The sequence below is a fragment of the Hippoglossus stenolepis genome, chromosome 2 (assembly GCF_022539355.2).
Source record: "Hippoglossus stenolepis isolate QCI-W04-F060 chromosome 2, HSTE1.2, whole genome shotgun sequence".
Classification (NCBI taxonomy): Eukaryota; Metazoa; Chordata; class Actinopteri; order Pleuronectiformes; family Pleuronectidae; genus Hippoglossus; species Hippoglossus stenolepis.
In genome coordinates this window covers 460,478-476,129 of record NC_061484.1, presented here as the reverse complement: position 1 = coordinate 476,129, position 15,652 = coordinate 460,478, and the positions used below count along the sequence as shown (strand labels likewise).

The following is a 15,652-nucleotide window of genomic DNA, read 5'->3' as shown; positions in this document are numbered from 1 at the left end:
CTGGCACCAGCACCTCACACACGCATTTACCCAAACTTAACACACACGTGACCTCAACCACATGCTCTAACCATTCCATGTGGTCTTTTGTCTTCATAGTGGTCACAGCAGCTATTTTGAACCACACACACCTGTATATAGTAAGTACACTGAGTTAGTTTCTGTGTTTTTACTTGTATTATTTCCATAATAAATGTTTTTTTTAAACACTGTCTTCATTAATGTTGCATAAGTGTGAATTTTGCCAACCTCTGCACTGTAAAGAACTCCATATCCTTCAACTTTGCAGCAATTTTGGTTATAGTTATTAATTTAATTATTAATCAGAGTTCCAAATTTGAGACTGAATCAGCATATTGGCTATATGTTCCCTTTCTTTGAAGGGTGGTGCCCCTAGGTAACTTTTATATATATATATATAAATTATATTCATACTTTAATATGGATATTACATTTATTGAATGCCTAAAAGCAAATAATTTAATGGTGCCCCATGTGAGGGAGGGTACTGTTGGCAATTATTCATATTTGTGCAATATTAACTTTACATTTTGGCCAACGCCAAAAATAGGTGGAACCTTGAACTTTGAACAAGCCATAAGTTTCAATTCGATTCGACTAATCTGCTACCGGAGTAGACATTCAACTGTACTGCACATATTCAATGCTAACCAGTCAAGCTGTAAAATGTTCCTGTTAATGTTAAGTGCTGTACATAGCGTGCCAACAGCCCTATGTAACATAGAGCTTGTACCTGACCGTTACTGCCAAGCATCTCAGCCTAAATTAGAAAAGAGAGCCTGAGAAAGAGCCACAGCGTGCTACAAGCCCTGTGGATTTATGGGACCCCCGACTGTCACTTCCCTGCATACCAGTTAGCATACCTGGAAAAAAAAACTATTCACCCACCAAATTGTTTGGTTAGGCTGGTGTACAAACTACCCAAGCTACACTACAAGGTGTCTACCAGTGCAACACCATAGCCAACCACATTGCTTTGTTGTATTATACAACTTGTTAATTGAACACAGTTTATTTCTTTCCTAGCACAGAGCCTAACCCCTGGCTATCCTGAATTCATCAGCAGGTTGAACTTCAGTGACCGTGGGAAAGAAAAATAACAGGTGTGATGCACAGACAGCATCCAAAGGTCCATTTTTGAGATGTTTGCTTTTGTCAGAGCAAAGCAGGCCTTGAATATCAATATTAATATTAAATATTTTCTGATAGCCAAATTTCTTGAATGCCTAAAGGCACAACAGATATCAGTCCTGTACGTGTTATTTTCTCTTCAAGATCTTTTCAGCATTTCTCAAGAATTTAGAAGTGTCAAAAAAACACCAATGTTAAAGAAATAAATCCTGAATCTTAATGATGAACAGTCAGTGGAATGGATCAGAATTTATGTCATCATGTAGACTGTGTGGAAATCACTGGACCTCCAGACGACCAAAACTGTTTAGATGAATTTCTCAATCAGAATCTTGCTGTCAATTGTTATCCATTACCTGTGACGTGTTGAGACCATATTCTACAACCACCATTAACTAAGAGTTTTCCTCAATACCAAACAATTACTGCTAAATTATATAAGGAAGCTGCCATAAATTAATTACTATCTTTACTCACTATGGGTCTTTTAAGGTAGTAGTACCACAAGTCATTCTTCCTCTCATTCCTCAGTAATAAATAAAGTGTCTGTTCTTGTGTAAAATACAAAACTACAGAGTCAGTCTGAATTTAAAACATCTACTTCAGTCCTTTTTACATTTCAATCATTTCAGTCAGTCAGTCAGAGAAGGGAAACCTAATCATAACTCTTGATTCAGCACTGCCAACAGCGGAGGAATACTTTTTTTGATTGTCCGTCCCAAGCTTGATATCTCAAGAATACCTTCAGGGAATTTCTTCAAATTTGATACAAATGTTCACTTGGACGCACACTAATTAGAATTTGGTGGTCAAAGGTCAAGGTTGCTGTGACCTGGCATAACACGTTTTTAGTTTGTAAATGCAACAGCTCAGAAATACCTTGAGAGAATTTCTTCAAATTCGGTACAAACGTTCACTTGGACTCAAAGATGAACTCATTAGATTTCGGTGCTCAAAGGTCATTCAAAGGTGAACTCGTATGAATCGGAGTAAAACAATTTATGTGGACTGAAACTACACTGGTCGGCGGAGGCATACAACCACTGTGCAGTATATCTAGTTATAGAAATAGTTAAGTTTTATGATACCTTTACATCCTGACTCCTTTATTTCATTTTCATAAAGTTCACATCTTTTACAGCATCAAGTTTTTTATCAGGTGGAAACATCACAACATATGATGCAAACATTATTACTTTTCAGATACATTTGCAGAAAGTAAGGTACCATAATATATTATCTATAAATTACAGAACATTATACATAATATCTTTTTAATAGGTCTTGCAAAATTACCTCAGGGAGTTTTGATCCTGTTGTTGGATTCATCCACTGCTGTCTACTCTGATGCAACATCACTGTGATGCTTTTATTCCTTTTTTCTTCTTCTCTAAAGTGTAGTTTAAGTCTCAGTCAGTCAACCCCTAACTGGTGTCATTTCCATAAGAATAAAGAAAATGTTTACTGTTCTGTCAACACAATCCAAAAAAGCTTATTTTTATCTGTGCTGTTCTATAACATGTAGAGGAGAAATCAGCTAGTACACAGGAAATGTGTATTACAGATCTATTTTGTCCAGATGGAGTGACAATAAACATGGCTGGAAAAAAAAAAGAGTGAAACCAATGAAAACTAGTAAAAAAAAGGAAAAGGACATCTGTGCTTCAGCAAAAACATTTGATGGACTAAATAGAGACATGTGACCAGCTGGTCTTTACTCAGAGCATTCCCTGATCACAGCACACAATACAACGACATCTTTCGTCAGGGTAAGGGTTTTGGATAAAATCAGATTCAGAATCATAATATTAGCAAGCAGTACACAGGATGACAAATCCAAGCTACAATCGACTATTAAACTAAAAATATTTCTATTCAACCTAAAAAATATCCTAAAATCTGTCCTATCACTTCTCTCTCATGTAAAGAAAAGCTTCTGACAAAGCTGTCGAGTTTCCTCTGGACACGAGACTTCATGGCCAATGGTCCGAGGGTCAGCGTAGATCTCGTAGTCATTTCCTCCCTGTCGCAATGTAACAGACACAAAAAAAAGATATAAACTCAGCTACACTGAGAATGAAATCCTGTCATCTGTGTAATCTGTGGTTTACGACATCACATTCTCCACCCAAACAAGCATTTTAGCTCCGTATCAGAAATAATCTCCATCCATGCTACCATACCTGAATATCATACAGACATTCTCTGGAGAGGTTGTATGTGTGAACACAAATGTCAAGTGCGAGCCTCCGGACTTTCCTAGTATTAAGTACACAGAAAGTCCGGTGCAGCTGCTGTGAAAACGCAGCAGGAAATCCTTCGCATGATTCAGCGTGAGCGAGTGGGTGCCCTGATGACATTTCTAACACGTGACAGACAAGAAAATGGAAAATACAAAAAGAAAACAAATATTTCAGCATGACAAAGCGGTGCCATACACATAGAAGACGCAGACAAAGATATCAACAGTGTTCCTGGTGATAAGGCAGATGTCGGTATTGATGTGCGGTGATCGGCGCAGCAGAATTAATACCTTACATCCTGCCTTGCGCCACTGTATTCTGCCTTTTAAAGAATTTACATGTCAGAGCCGGAGCCATACTGTGCTGTTCCGCAGTAATTAACATACTCACAGGTTTGGTCTTGTCTCCAAAGAAGTGAATGGTTGAGTAGTTGTCTTTCTCAACAATCCCGAGACAGTACCTCTTATCCCAACCATCAGGAAACACATCAAAGCTGATCTGCCCACCTGCAGAAACATGATGTGGAGAATTTACAGAGGGAAGTGAGAGAGAGGTCTGTGAATGGCTTAACCGTTTGTTTCCTGACGCCCTGATGGCAAATACAAACGTTGATTAACTGTCACGGAGGCTGCTTACTACTTACCAATTGAAAACGAGAGCCCTTTTCCTTTGAACTCCTCTTTTAATACGGACACAAACTTCTCTCTGATTTTCTCTGTCTGTTAAGAGAGAAAAAAGAAAACACAATCCTGCAGGTACTGCATCATTGTCTGTATTTTGTTTTTGTTCTACTGTTTGGTGCTGGGGAGCTTGTAAGGCAACTGAAAATGAGACTGAACCACAGCAGCCATGAGCTGAAAGATGCCATTATCACTGCAAGTCACCCCCTTTCACAATTCAATTATTTGATCCTTTGTTAAAAACTAAATATTGATGAGTTCAGTTAGAGTTCATGTGTGTTGTACCTGATCAAGCTCATAGAATTCTTTCCTCTCTTCCTGCGTACAGCTGCGTCCAATCGGGGAAACGTTCAACATGCCGTTACGAAATTCAATAAATGTCCCCCTGTAAAACATTATAATTATAATTATAATATCAGGCTACACCAGATCATTACTAACCAGTATTTTTATAGGCTACCACTTTACAGATTCCCATTACACATCCATAACAAAATATTAATAATATGATGAAGACGTGTGTACCTCTTCTTAGGCAGTTTGATCTTGGCCATGTAATTGAGACAGAAGTTGATAAAATCTTGCAGTAGCTCTTCTCCCATGTGGGCCTGGATGGACTGACAACAGCAAGCAAACAAAATGACCAGGGGCCTGTCCTACAAATCGAGGTTACTGGCTTATCAGTGAAACTTCATGGTTAACCTGTGCTCTGAAAGGTGGTGAGATTTAACCCGAGGTATGTCTACATGGCAACGCAAACCTGCTCTGAGCATTTTTTGTTTGGGGTTACCTCGGTGTTGACCTGTATAAGCATCACCCCATGCACACAATCTAGTTGGTAGATTTGCACATTTGTAGGAGCCAATTGACATTGGAAAGAGGATTGTGAGAGGCTGGTAGGTTTACATACAGAGAATATTTTTCTATAAGATTGTTACCCTGAAAGTTCCCTATGAGAACATGAGGGAGGTTATGTGATCCCCATCAATCATTTCACGGCATTAATGTTCATGTATTAGTTGAGATCATATTTTAACTGTCATGATTACTTTATCTTGACCTTAAACAATGACTGTGGACTATAGTGGCATCCGATCTTGATGGTGGATCATGATCTTGCTGGCTGCTGACCATAGACTATGATTGCAGCAGGACTGCTCGATATATAGTATTTCTCCTCAGACACTCGACCATTAATGACATTAATCCACCAATTCACTGACCTTCAGTTATGCTTCAAAATGTTTACCCTTATCAATGCTGCTAAAACCTTTATCTTTCTGATGTTCTCCATTACATGTGGCATCTATTGCATCTAAAGCCCTATGAGACAAATTGTGATTCGTGAATATGGGCTATACAAATAAAATTTGATTGATTGATTGATTGATTAAACATTATCTTCTCTTTATTCTATTATTTACAGCAGTATATGAGACATTTTTAAAATATTATTATAAATTATTTCAAACTACAAAATACAGCTACCAATTAGACTTACTGTCATTTAGGCCTGTGGTAATGTTATAGTTTGTCCCAAAAAAAGGTGAACAAACATATTACAGCGTGACCTGTATTTTGATTAAGTCCTGAGATGATTTTATTAGAAATGGAACCCTGGTGCACCTGCACATTTTTTAATGCTGTTCTGTTGAAATACAGTAAATCATTTTTGTTCAGAAAACCAAGGTTGGGGCTTAATGAGCCAAATTAAGACTTTAAAAGCATAATATTGCAATGCTGAAATGACAAGGTGAGGTTTGGACACATTAAAATCAACCTTACCTGGATAGAAATTAACTGTCCATTTCCATAGGCCACAAGACCATTCTCAGCAAACACGTAGTCCATTCTCTGGATCACTATACAACCAGACAAGCAGAACAGAGAGAGTCAAACTTACAGCATGTTTTAGAGAAAAAAAACAAGTCATTGGAACACAACAGAGCCACACATGTCTGCATCTCACCATCATCTCCAAGCTGCTCCTTGATCTTGCTGAGGTCTGACCCTCCTACAACTCCAACTCGAACCCGAGTCTTTAGGTTGTCAAGGAACTTCTTCATGTCAGGGGTCACAAGCTGAAACACAGATACCACAAATAAAATAAGACCAACAATAACCACAACACTTAATCAAAGTAATGCTTCAAAGAAAAAAACAATGCTGAGGAAGACCACACTAAATTGAAGAAAAAGTAAATTAGTCCGGTTTGCATATTAAACTTTAGTGCTGGACATTTTATTATAAATATACACTGCTCAAAAAAATGACATTTGGGCAGCTCAAGGGTCATTGAATGTGCTTGGACACAGCTGACGGCAAGCTCCTTAAAACACCTGATAAGGTGTGCAGAATTATCCTGGCATGCAGTCTCCTGCACAGCCTATGGCTCATGGCATCCCCTTACCACCTGGAGCAGAGCCACAACCAGACAGGCTGGCAGGGCTGCAGTGCTGGCTCGCTACACCTTAGTTAAAAGGGCTTATTTCAAAATGTATACGGAATAAAGCAGTGAAATAATTCACTTTTCCTTATGGGTTTATCCCAATTATTCTGAAGCAAATGACACACAAATAAATCTGGATTTAGATTTTAGTGTTTTTCTATAACCATTTTTTGGCTTGTATCAGTGTTTTATTGTTTGTAAACAAAGTCATTGTTTACTAGTATTGTATTGTTCTTCGATTAAATTGTGAATAACACGATGAGCTAAACATCCCCATCTGCTGGGGTATTTAATGTGCCCACACCCTTTAGGCCATAAGCCCCATAGAGTGGCAGTCTCCTATTGGCGGAATGACACTATGGATGGAACCATTGCAAGGTGATCTAACCCTAATCCTTGTTGTTAAGGTCCACGTGACCATGCCGTGACAATTAATGCTTTTTGACAGTTACAAAGACAGTGCCTTGGAGTATTTTGTAATTTTTTTATCTGTAAGTATCCTGTTCCAAGAAGCACCTCAGACTTACTCACTTTTAGTCCAGGAGGTTCTCCTTCTCAAACTCTTTTGAGGGTCCTCGCACTGTTAGAGCTCTGGCCTTAATAATTTGCGAAACTGGTGGAACAGGTTTGACATTCCATCGGAAACACGTCTAGCATTCGGGTCTTTTGAGCCACTTGTACGTTTATTGCAGTGGTTCTCAAACTTTTTCTGTCATGCCCCACTTTGGAGCTAGAATATTTTTCATGCCCCACCCGCTCCCCTGCCCCAACAAAATGATGACAAAATGGGCCAAGTTTAACATGTGTATTTACATAACATACACATGAACATTAAATTCACATTACTTTCAGGAACTTTTTGTGACATTTGCCACTTTTTTCAAAGAATAGTGCATTAACTTTGCTTAAATTCAACTTAATTGAAGTACTTTTGGTGACATTTATCACTACATTCCTCCATCAGTCTGTACTTTTTCAAAAATAGAGAAAAAATAAATTAAATTATAATCACTTTGTTACAACGATGATAAAGCTCAACCAAAAAGAACACATGCATGTGACTGGGGTGTAATGTTTCTAACTGTCTTCTTAATTTGTTGGGTCTCTGTCAGCTGCCACACTGGTCTCTCCTCATGTCCTCCTTCATTCACTGTGAACCCAAGAGCAAGACAGGCTTCATCGTACTTTCTTTTCAACTTGGTTTTTGAACACTGTGTCTTGTTTGTCACTGACTGGCTGCTACACGTGAACGAGCTCTGATCTCACTGTGTGTGTCTCTCTGAGCGAATGAGCGCGCGCGCACACACACACACACACACACACACACACACACACACACACACACACACACACACACACACACACACACACACACACACACACACACACACACACTAACGTGAGTTCACTGTTCGCGAAAAATATGCGCGACATGCACAGCACTGTACAGGAGCCGCTGCAGAGCCGCTGCAGAGCCGCGGGTGGCCGACCCCTGGCTACGGCGAAAGAACGATTTGTTTACTGTTCCACCGTTAAAGAGATGCGGACGTCAAAACATTAGTTCCGCCTCCCCCTCCCGGTCGCGCGCCCCACTACACAGTTTGAGAATCACTGGTTTATTGTGTTCCTGGTTTTGTGACTGCGTGTCCACTTGTGACTCAGCTTTACATACTAAAGGTTACCTCCCTCAAACTGCTGTGACCCGTCAGGAATCACTGAGGTCCTCTGTAAAGGTCACCCTTTACAGGTCTGAGACTGGTTAGCAAAGTTGCACTTATATCCAACAGCAGACTACTAACCTCATCAATATAAAACAATTATTCAGCGTAACTAGGTTTCAAAGTACCCGGAGCACATTAAGGCACAGAACTACAATGACTACAAATGTTGTGCATCTGTCTTTACCTGTCTCGCGGCGGTAAGAGTTCCGTCAACATCAAAGAGGCAGAGTGTGTGCGTGTCCATGTTGTCTCCACTCATCTTGTATCTCTGCAGTCAGTGCAGGTGGGAAAATAAACTGTTGTCTGTCTCACAGTGCACAGTCCTCCTCGTTACTACTTCTTCTTCTTCTTCTTCTTCTTCTTCCCGGCAGACTAGGCTATATTTAGTGCATTGCTGCCTCCCAGTGGTAAGGAAGCATCCCTGCAGTTAATGCCCTCAGTTTATATCTCGTGATATAAATTTGTAGTTTTAAGGAAGTGCAAGACTTCTCCAGCTTTCTCCTTCTTGTACATCCCATCACCAAGCAGTGTTTTACAGAAAACGTTTCAGTACCCAGTTTGCCTATTTCTATAAAAAGCTCCCTCCTTTCTTTGGCATAGAGTGGACAATACATGAGAATATGTTGGACTTCACAGTTGTCACAGTTTCCATCTCTGTGTTCTCCCACAAGCACCAACCCACTTGCTAGTCCACAATGTCCGAGCCTTAACCTTGTCAATTTGAGTTTGTCTATTCGAGGCATTGATTCTTTATTGACAGGTTTAACTGTTGCTGTTATATAGCTTTCTTCCTCTGATGTCTCCATCCCACTCTTGTTGCCAAATCTGATTCAGCCTTTCAATGATGATGCTATGACACTCCATCCTTCCAAGTGGCACTTGTATATCTACTGTATTTCTGCCCAAACTTGCCTTTGCTGTCCTATCTGCCACCTCATTGCCCTCAACCCCAACATGTGCTGGCACCAATTAAAAAAAACACGCTACTTCCCTGCCTCTCCAGTTTAGAGACCATCATTAAAATCTCCCCAACTATATCTGGCCTAGCTCTGTTTCCCTCTCCCCCCACCAATGTGACTAGGGCAGATAAGGAATCTGTGCACAGTACAACTTTATCCCAGCCTCCATCTTCCACCCACCACAGCCCCCACAATAAAGCAATTAACTCTGCAGTGAATATTGAAATCCCATCTGATAGTCTTCTACTCTGACAGATTTGAACCTGGGGATGTATGAACCAAATCCCATTCTATTGCTTTCTGGATCCCTTGAACCAGCGGTGTAAATATTTATATAGTTACTCCATCTGTTCTTAAGATGTCTGTCTACATGTGCTGCCAGATCTCCTATTTCACCTTTCTGCAATAATTCTTTAATTGACAGATCCACATCAGCTTCTGCCCACAGCCATGTAGGGACACGTGGCCAGCATACCATTTCCCACATCTAGTAAATTCAGCTGAGGCAAAAGTTAAATCTATTTATACAATACCATTTACAACATGAAACCTCATCGGTCTTACATCATTCAGCTTGACAGGTAAATGCTTATCTAAAAAATCTTCTAAAATTGAACCCTTCATGTATTTACATTTGCTGCCCCATAAAGGATTATGAGCATTAAAATCTCCTGACAACACCACTAGGGACAGCACTTGAGCCATTATTTCATCAAATTTTTACATATCGAACTGGAGACAAGGGTTGTAATAATTTATTACTAAAAAATCTTCCTGTTGAGCTCCATATTTCTATCACAACACACTCCTGTATTGAATTCCCTCCCTTACAAATACTGCACATACTCCCCCTGAAGTATTACGATCTTTGCGCAGACAAACATATCCTGGTAATACAAATTTAAGAGTAGGTTTCAGCCACATCTCTTTTACACATATTAACCCTGGTTTTTCTTTAAAGGCATCTACAAATCATCTTCCTCTGTCCGGCCTCCACTTGTTTTTACCTTTCCTTCTCTAGAAAACACATTTCTGTAAAGTGTAGATGTCTCAACCCCTTCAATTCCAAGGACCCTCTCAGCAGTTTTCACCACACTTCTAACCATATCTGAATTATTTGTTGTCTGCTTTATGTCACACAATACCTCAACAATAAAGGTCAGGAAATTAAACTTGTTTACTACCATTGAGTCTTCTGTTACACGTGTTACTGGAGGGGAGCCTTCCCCTTCATTCTTCCTCATTTCCTCTGCTTCACCACATTTAGTAACTTTTTTAAGAGCCTCAGCATATGTAGTCCCTGTATTCATCTCTCTGCACTGCTGCACCCTTATTGCATGCTTATACTGCTCGCACTCACGACTCCCAGCAATATGTCCTCCACCACAACTGCCACACTTGAGCACCTACAATCAGAAAGCTCATGTTCACCCCCACATTTACCCCATTTTCTAATTCCTCGACATGCAGCTGCAACATGACCATACCTCTGGCATTTAAAACATCGCAGGGGCAGCTTCCTATATAGATGAACTTTAAAGGACAAACATCCCAGAAACACTCGTTCTGGGAGAGCTTTTTCACGAAAAGTTAACACCACTACTGTTGAGTCAAACTTAGCTCCGTCACGAAAAACTTTTATCCGAGTTGCTTCAGAGATCCCCGCACAATCTACACCCCTGACCTATTAATCCATGGAGATTTCAAGTGAGACCCCATAAATCACACCTTTCATACCATTCTTACTTACTACTTGGAACAAATCCTTCCACTTGCCTATCCCTATCGCTTCCAGTGAAACAGCCTTGGCCAACTGAGTTTCTATTTTTCCTACTACTTTTTCCCCAACTACCTCCACCTTCATCTTCAGATTGCCTTGCAAGCGATTGCAAGGCAATCGTTTTCTTGTGCTCTGAAAAACTGTCAAATTGAATCAAACACTCCACATGCAGCGTCGGAGCTCAGCTTTTTCTCAAGAGACCTGAGTTTTGAATCATGGAGTTTTGCCTTCCTTAGTGACTGAAAAATGTGATTTCTCTTGATTGCATATTTCCTGAAATGAAGTAGTAGATGTTCAACTGCTTCTGTCATGGCATTTACCAGTTGGGGGGCTTGTCAATTAATTTTATGCAATGTATGGTTGAGACCTGTATGACAAGTGATGATGCTTTCCTTCCTTTCGTTTCCAGCCCACCTTCCTGTTTCATTAATGTCCCAGTACTCCTGTCATGTTGATTGTGCATATGTCCTAATGAATGTCTTTGCTCCAGTTTTGCTTAATTGAATTTGTAGTTCTACTTGCTTAATTCTAAGTGTTTGTATGGCCAGAATATCCACCTGCTCATTTCCCTCCACACCTACATGAGCAGGAACCCAAAGGAAATGTGTGAGGGTACCCTTGATATCCATTCGATACATTGTAATGAATATTTCATTAATTATATCAGTTATAAATGATGATTTGCAGGATCGTGCTGATTAATGCTGAAAAACTGTAATTTCTTTCTTTCTCCTCTATCCACTGCAAGGCCAGTAATATTGCCAATAGTTCTGTGGTGGATACTGATAGATGAGCGATACTCTTTTCTTCATGTAGAAATGACCCACCGGGAAATATACTGCTGCACCTTCACAACCTGTATCTGTATCTATGTTTTCTACTTTTGCATCACATGTTTGAAAAGATCTATTGCGAATTCTTAGGGCCTGCGCTTGTAAAAACATCCAGCTTCTGAAGATTTTATTTGCTGCTGACATACAGGTATAAGTGATACTCCCATAATCCAAGCCAGATCTCATTAGCGCTCAGTATATATTTTTAAGAGGCTCTACTTGCTCCCCATTCCTGCCCTGTCAAACAATTAAGTATATTTATAACCTCTTTACATTTATTCTGAACTTTCTCTAAGTTAATATTCCATGTCAGCTTCACATCAAACCAAACCTCAAGAAATCGAACCGCTTTTCACTTGTTCAAGAGGTTGTTCATATAGCTTCAAAGAAACCGGTTTAGCACTTTCATGTCAAAGTTCTTCTCAACTGATCAACAATTATTTTGATTGTCTCATTTTGGCTTTTTCGTCTGTGCTGAGCAGTTCAATGTCTCAGCCATAAAGAGCAAACAATCATTCTTATTCGCTATCAGAGTTCTCCTTCAACTTATCGCATCTGTTACATTTTCCTGTCTCTTTGTCTCTTCTAACTGTTTGTCTCAATACCTGTGTGTCTCCTGAAACCTTTCTTTACTGTCTCTGCATAGCTGATTCCCTTGGCAACCTTGACCTGCTGTACCTCTGCTGCTTTCTTACTAAACTTGCACTTACATTAAGCTGAGCTGTGTTCCCCTCCACAATTGCAACATTTCAGCTATGCCCCCTCTCCTCCACATCTACCACACCCTTGCACACCGCATGCACATGTCCTTATATTTTTATGTAAGGAGAATTCAGTTTCTTCCTCTTCTTTGTTGTAACTGATCTCAAAAGTTAGGTGCTTACTTCTGTCTTTACAAAGATGTTGTATCTTCACAGGACCTTGTCCTGTTGACCTACATGCTGAGGAGTGTGGTGGCAAGAGAGAGAAAAGAGAGAACATAAACATAATTTAACACAAACCTTCACATATTTTTGGGGGATTTTGGGGACCCAAATGTAATTAATCTCAACACTGGCTGCCAGTAAGCCACATATATAATTTTAAAGTTTTAGGTCATTGCTTATTTCTATATATACCATGAATACATAACAGACATGATGGTACAAAATAAACCTGTGAGACCTGTGAGATCTCAGGTCTCAGGTGTTTTGAATGGTTCTTTTTGACTCACAATTGATACAATGATTGATACAATTAAACTTTGTTTGTGTTTTGAATGCCACTTTCCAGCACCTTGAATCTACCTGTGTTTATGAAATGTGCTATATCATAAAATGGCCTTGCCTGTGAGGAAAAGGGTGAAGATTCCTGCATTTGCAACATTTGCAAGCTCTAACTGCTTAATGGGGGGGTAAATAAGAACTGACTCAGTAGGGTGCCCAAACTTGCCCAGTTAGTTGCATTGAATAAGATGCTTGACTTGATGGGGCGTAAATTTGCAACAAGCCATTTGCCCCAACAAAAGAAATGTTTTGTTCTAGTTTTTCTTTGACATGCATTTGCTACCTGCCCTGAGAAAAAGAGCCCATCTACTTTATGCATGGTTGACTTTCTAAAAAATGGTTTTGAGGGGCTGCTGTGGGGATAGAGCGGTCGTCCTCTAACTAGAAGGCCTGTGCAGATCCCAGTCTTGCCCATTCTGCATGCCAAAGTGTCTTTAGGCAAGATACTGAACCCCAAAAATTGCCCCTTCTCATAGAGAAAGTGCTGTGATGCATGGATGAGTGGCAAAAGGTTTACTGTAAAGCATTTTGAGTGGTCAACAAGACTACAAATACAGATGTATAGGGGTTTCATTTTATTTCTCATTTATATGTGTTTGTTCAAATATGTGCACTGTCTCTCTGTATAGTTGCTTCATATAGACAGGGTATTTTGGTCTTTGATATTGAACTGACTTCCTATGAAAGACAAACAGGTTAAAGAGTAGCTGATTAAGTTTGTGATAATGTAAAAATAGGCCTACTTACTTCATTACTGAAGTGATTCAGTGCAGTAAAATGTAAAGTTAAACCTATTTCAAAGATGCAGTAAAACATTTGTTATTTGGTATTAAATGTTTCTTCCTGTATTTCTTTAGCTGCAGATAAAGTCATAATGGCACCATCTTCCTGCAACACTGTAGTTGGTAGAGTAAAAAAACATAATAATGAATGAATAACATCAGATGCAGTTTTTCAATAAAATAAGACCTTCTTACACATGGGTCATGAATAACTTCAGCATCTTGTGATGAGGCTCTACAACAATATTGTGTCTCCACTCACTCACAATGAGAGCCTGATACCTGGTGATAAAAAGAAGCAAAAACCTTGGACATAAAGCCGAGCAGGTCTAAGGGCTCAGGTGGACGTCGCCCACTGTGGGTTTTTTATTATTATTATTCTGCTCACAGACAAAGCCTGACAAAATGTTTGGGCGGAACTGTCGTTCGACCAATTGTTTCCAGCCGTCTAACATTCCTTGGGACACAGCTAAACATAGCTTGACCGTGATCCTGGTACGGAGCAGGCAAGCTCAGAAGCATAAATTACAATGGCTACTGAGCAGGAATATTCGTAGAGTTGTATATGCTTCCCATGTTAAAAGATATGAGTGGCCACGCTGCTGTTCTACAGTTTCTAGATTTTCTTCGCGTTCCCCTTGCGATACACGAAAGAATGGACAGTGTAAATTATCTTTCACCACCTTTAAACATGAATATTTGCAACACTTCCTGTAGCCTACCCGTTTCAAAATAAAAGCATTACAGCGTTTCTGTTCTGTCTCTGTCTCTTTCGCTTTCTTTCTCTCTCTCTCTCTCTCTCTCTCTGAGGAGCTAAGAAAGGAGAACCACGGAGCTGAGCTGTCGGGTGTGCGCTGACAGTTGTAATTTCCTGTTTAAAACTAAATGACGCATGAAGATGTTTTCATTTTATAGAGAGGGAACATTTAATCATTACCTACTCACAGGATATAACAAACACAGTTAAATTAAAATGAAACAAACGGGACTGAAATGTTAAAATAATGTAATAATGTGAGGAATATTTCTAGAGAAAACCTTAAATAAGTGGAGAAAGTGGTATTTGTGTACATTTGATGGGGGGGGGGGTGACTTTCGTATTTGGGTTTAGTTACGATGATATTTTTAACTGAACATATTCGTTCAATATGGTTATTGTTGACTGGACAAATGCGACAGAGATAAAATCTGGAGCTCAGACAAATGTTGATGTTTTACATCGCTTCTGAATCATGTCATGAGAATAAAATAGCTGTTCTGTTTATAATATTTGCATGTGTGTTTCCAGGTGCAACTACGAGGCTGTGTCGCTTAAAATGTTGCTTCCGCAAAGAGTTGTTGGGGGGTATTTTCCCTTTCCTTTCATAAAGGATGGTCCGATGTTTCCTATGCTAAAGGAGATAAGTTAGAAAGCATTAACGCTCCTTTCTCTATACTTTTGAAAATTCGATCAGCTCTTATTATGGCGGATAATTAAATACTTCCGGGTCATTTCAGTCAGTTATGAATGTTTCTTAACTACATGGACTATCCGAGGGCTCCGGCTCCCTCTCTCTCTCTCTCTCTCCCTCTCTCTCTCCCTCCCTCTCTCCTACATACAGTTAAACCGTTCTCATGACCGGACCACCAATGACTCCGACCAAACAAAGGGAATTTCGCGCCGAAAGTTTAAAAGCCCAGGTCAGCCAATCAGGGTACAGACAACACATACGAACATGATGTCTTCATGTCACATAACACAACCAATCAAAGCAGGGTATTTCAGTTACGTACTACGCTTCAAATTTA

General features: G+C 39.7%; 1 protein-coding gene across 3 annotated transcripts; it reads right to left on the bottom strand.

Annotated features, from left to right (window-relative positions):
- Positions 1-2,241: 2,241 nt before the first annotated feature.
- Positions 2,242-8,622, bottom strand: pmm2 (phosphomannomutase 2). Of its 3 annotated transcripts, XM_035171178.2 has the most exons (10): positions 8,430-8,586; positions 7,537-7,674; positions 6,045-6,156; positions 5,861-5,937; positions 4,601-4,692; positions 4,361-4,460; positions 4,039-4,114; positions 3,786-3,901; positions 3,336-3,514; positions 2,242-3,175 (listed from the first exon to the last, which is right to left on the bottom strand). In XM_035171178.2, exons 2-10 carry the CDS (start codon positions 7,579-7,581, stop codon positions 3,028-3,030), a joined length of 945 nt encoding a protein of 314 aa, XP_035027069.1. In that variant the 5' UTR covers positions 7,582-7,674; positions 8,430-8,586; the 3' UTR covers positions 2,242-3,027. The 3 variants fall into 3 exon arrangements, with proteins under 3 accessions (XP_035027069.1, XP_035027059.1, XP_035027070.1); XM_035171168.2 differs by lacking the exon at positions 7,537-7,674 and having other exon boundaries at positions 8,430-8,622; XM_035171179.2 differs by lacking the exons at positions 3,336-3,514; positions 7,537-7,674 and having other exon boundaries at positions 8,430-8,620.
- Between the last annotated feature and the right edge of the window lie 7,030 nt (positions 8,623-15,652).

Coding starts and splice junctions, on each gene's coding strand:
- pmm2 (XM_035171168.2), bottom strand. CDS start 8,504: ATGAGTGGAGACAACATGGACACGCACACACTCTGCCTCTTTGATGTT. Junction 6,157..8,429: donor CTCTTACCGCCGCGAGACAG/GTAAAGACAGAT, acceptor TCTGTGTTTCAG/CTTGTGACCCCTGACATGAA. Junction 4,693..5,860: donor GACAGTTAATTTCTATCCAG/GTAAGGTTGATT, acceptor TGCTGTTGTCAG/TCCATCCAGGCCCACATGGG.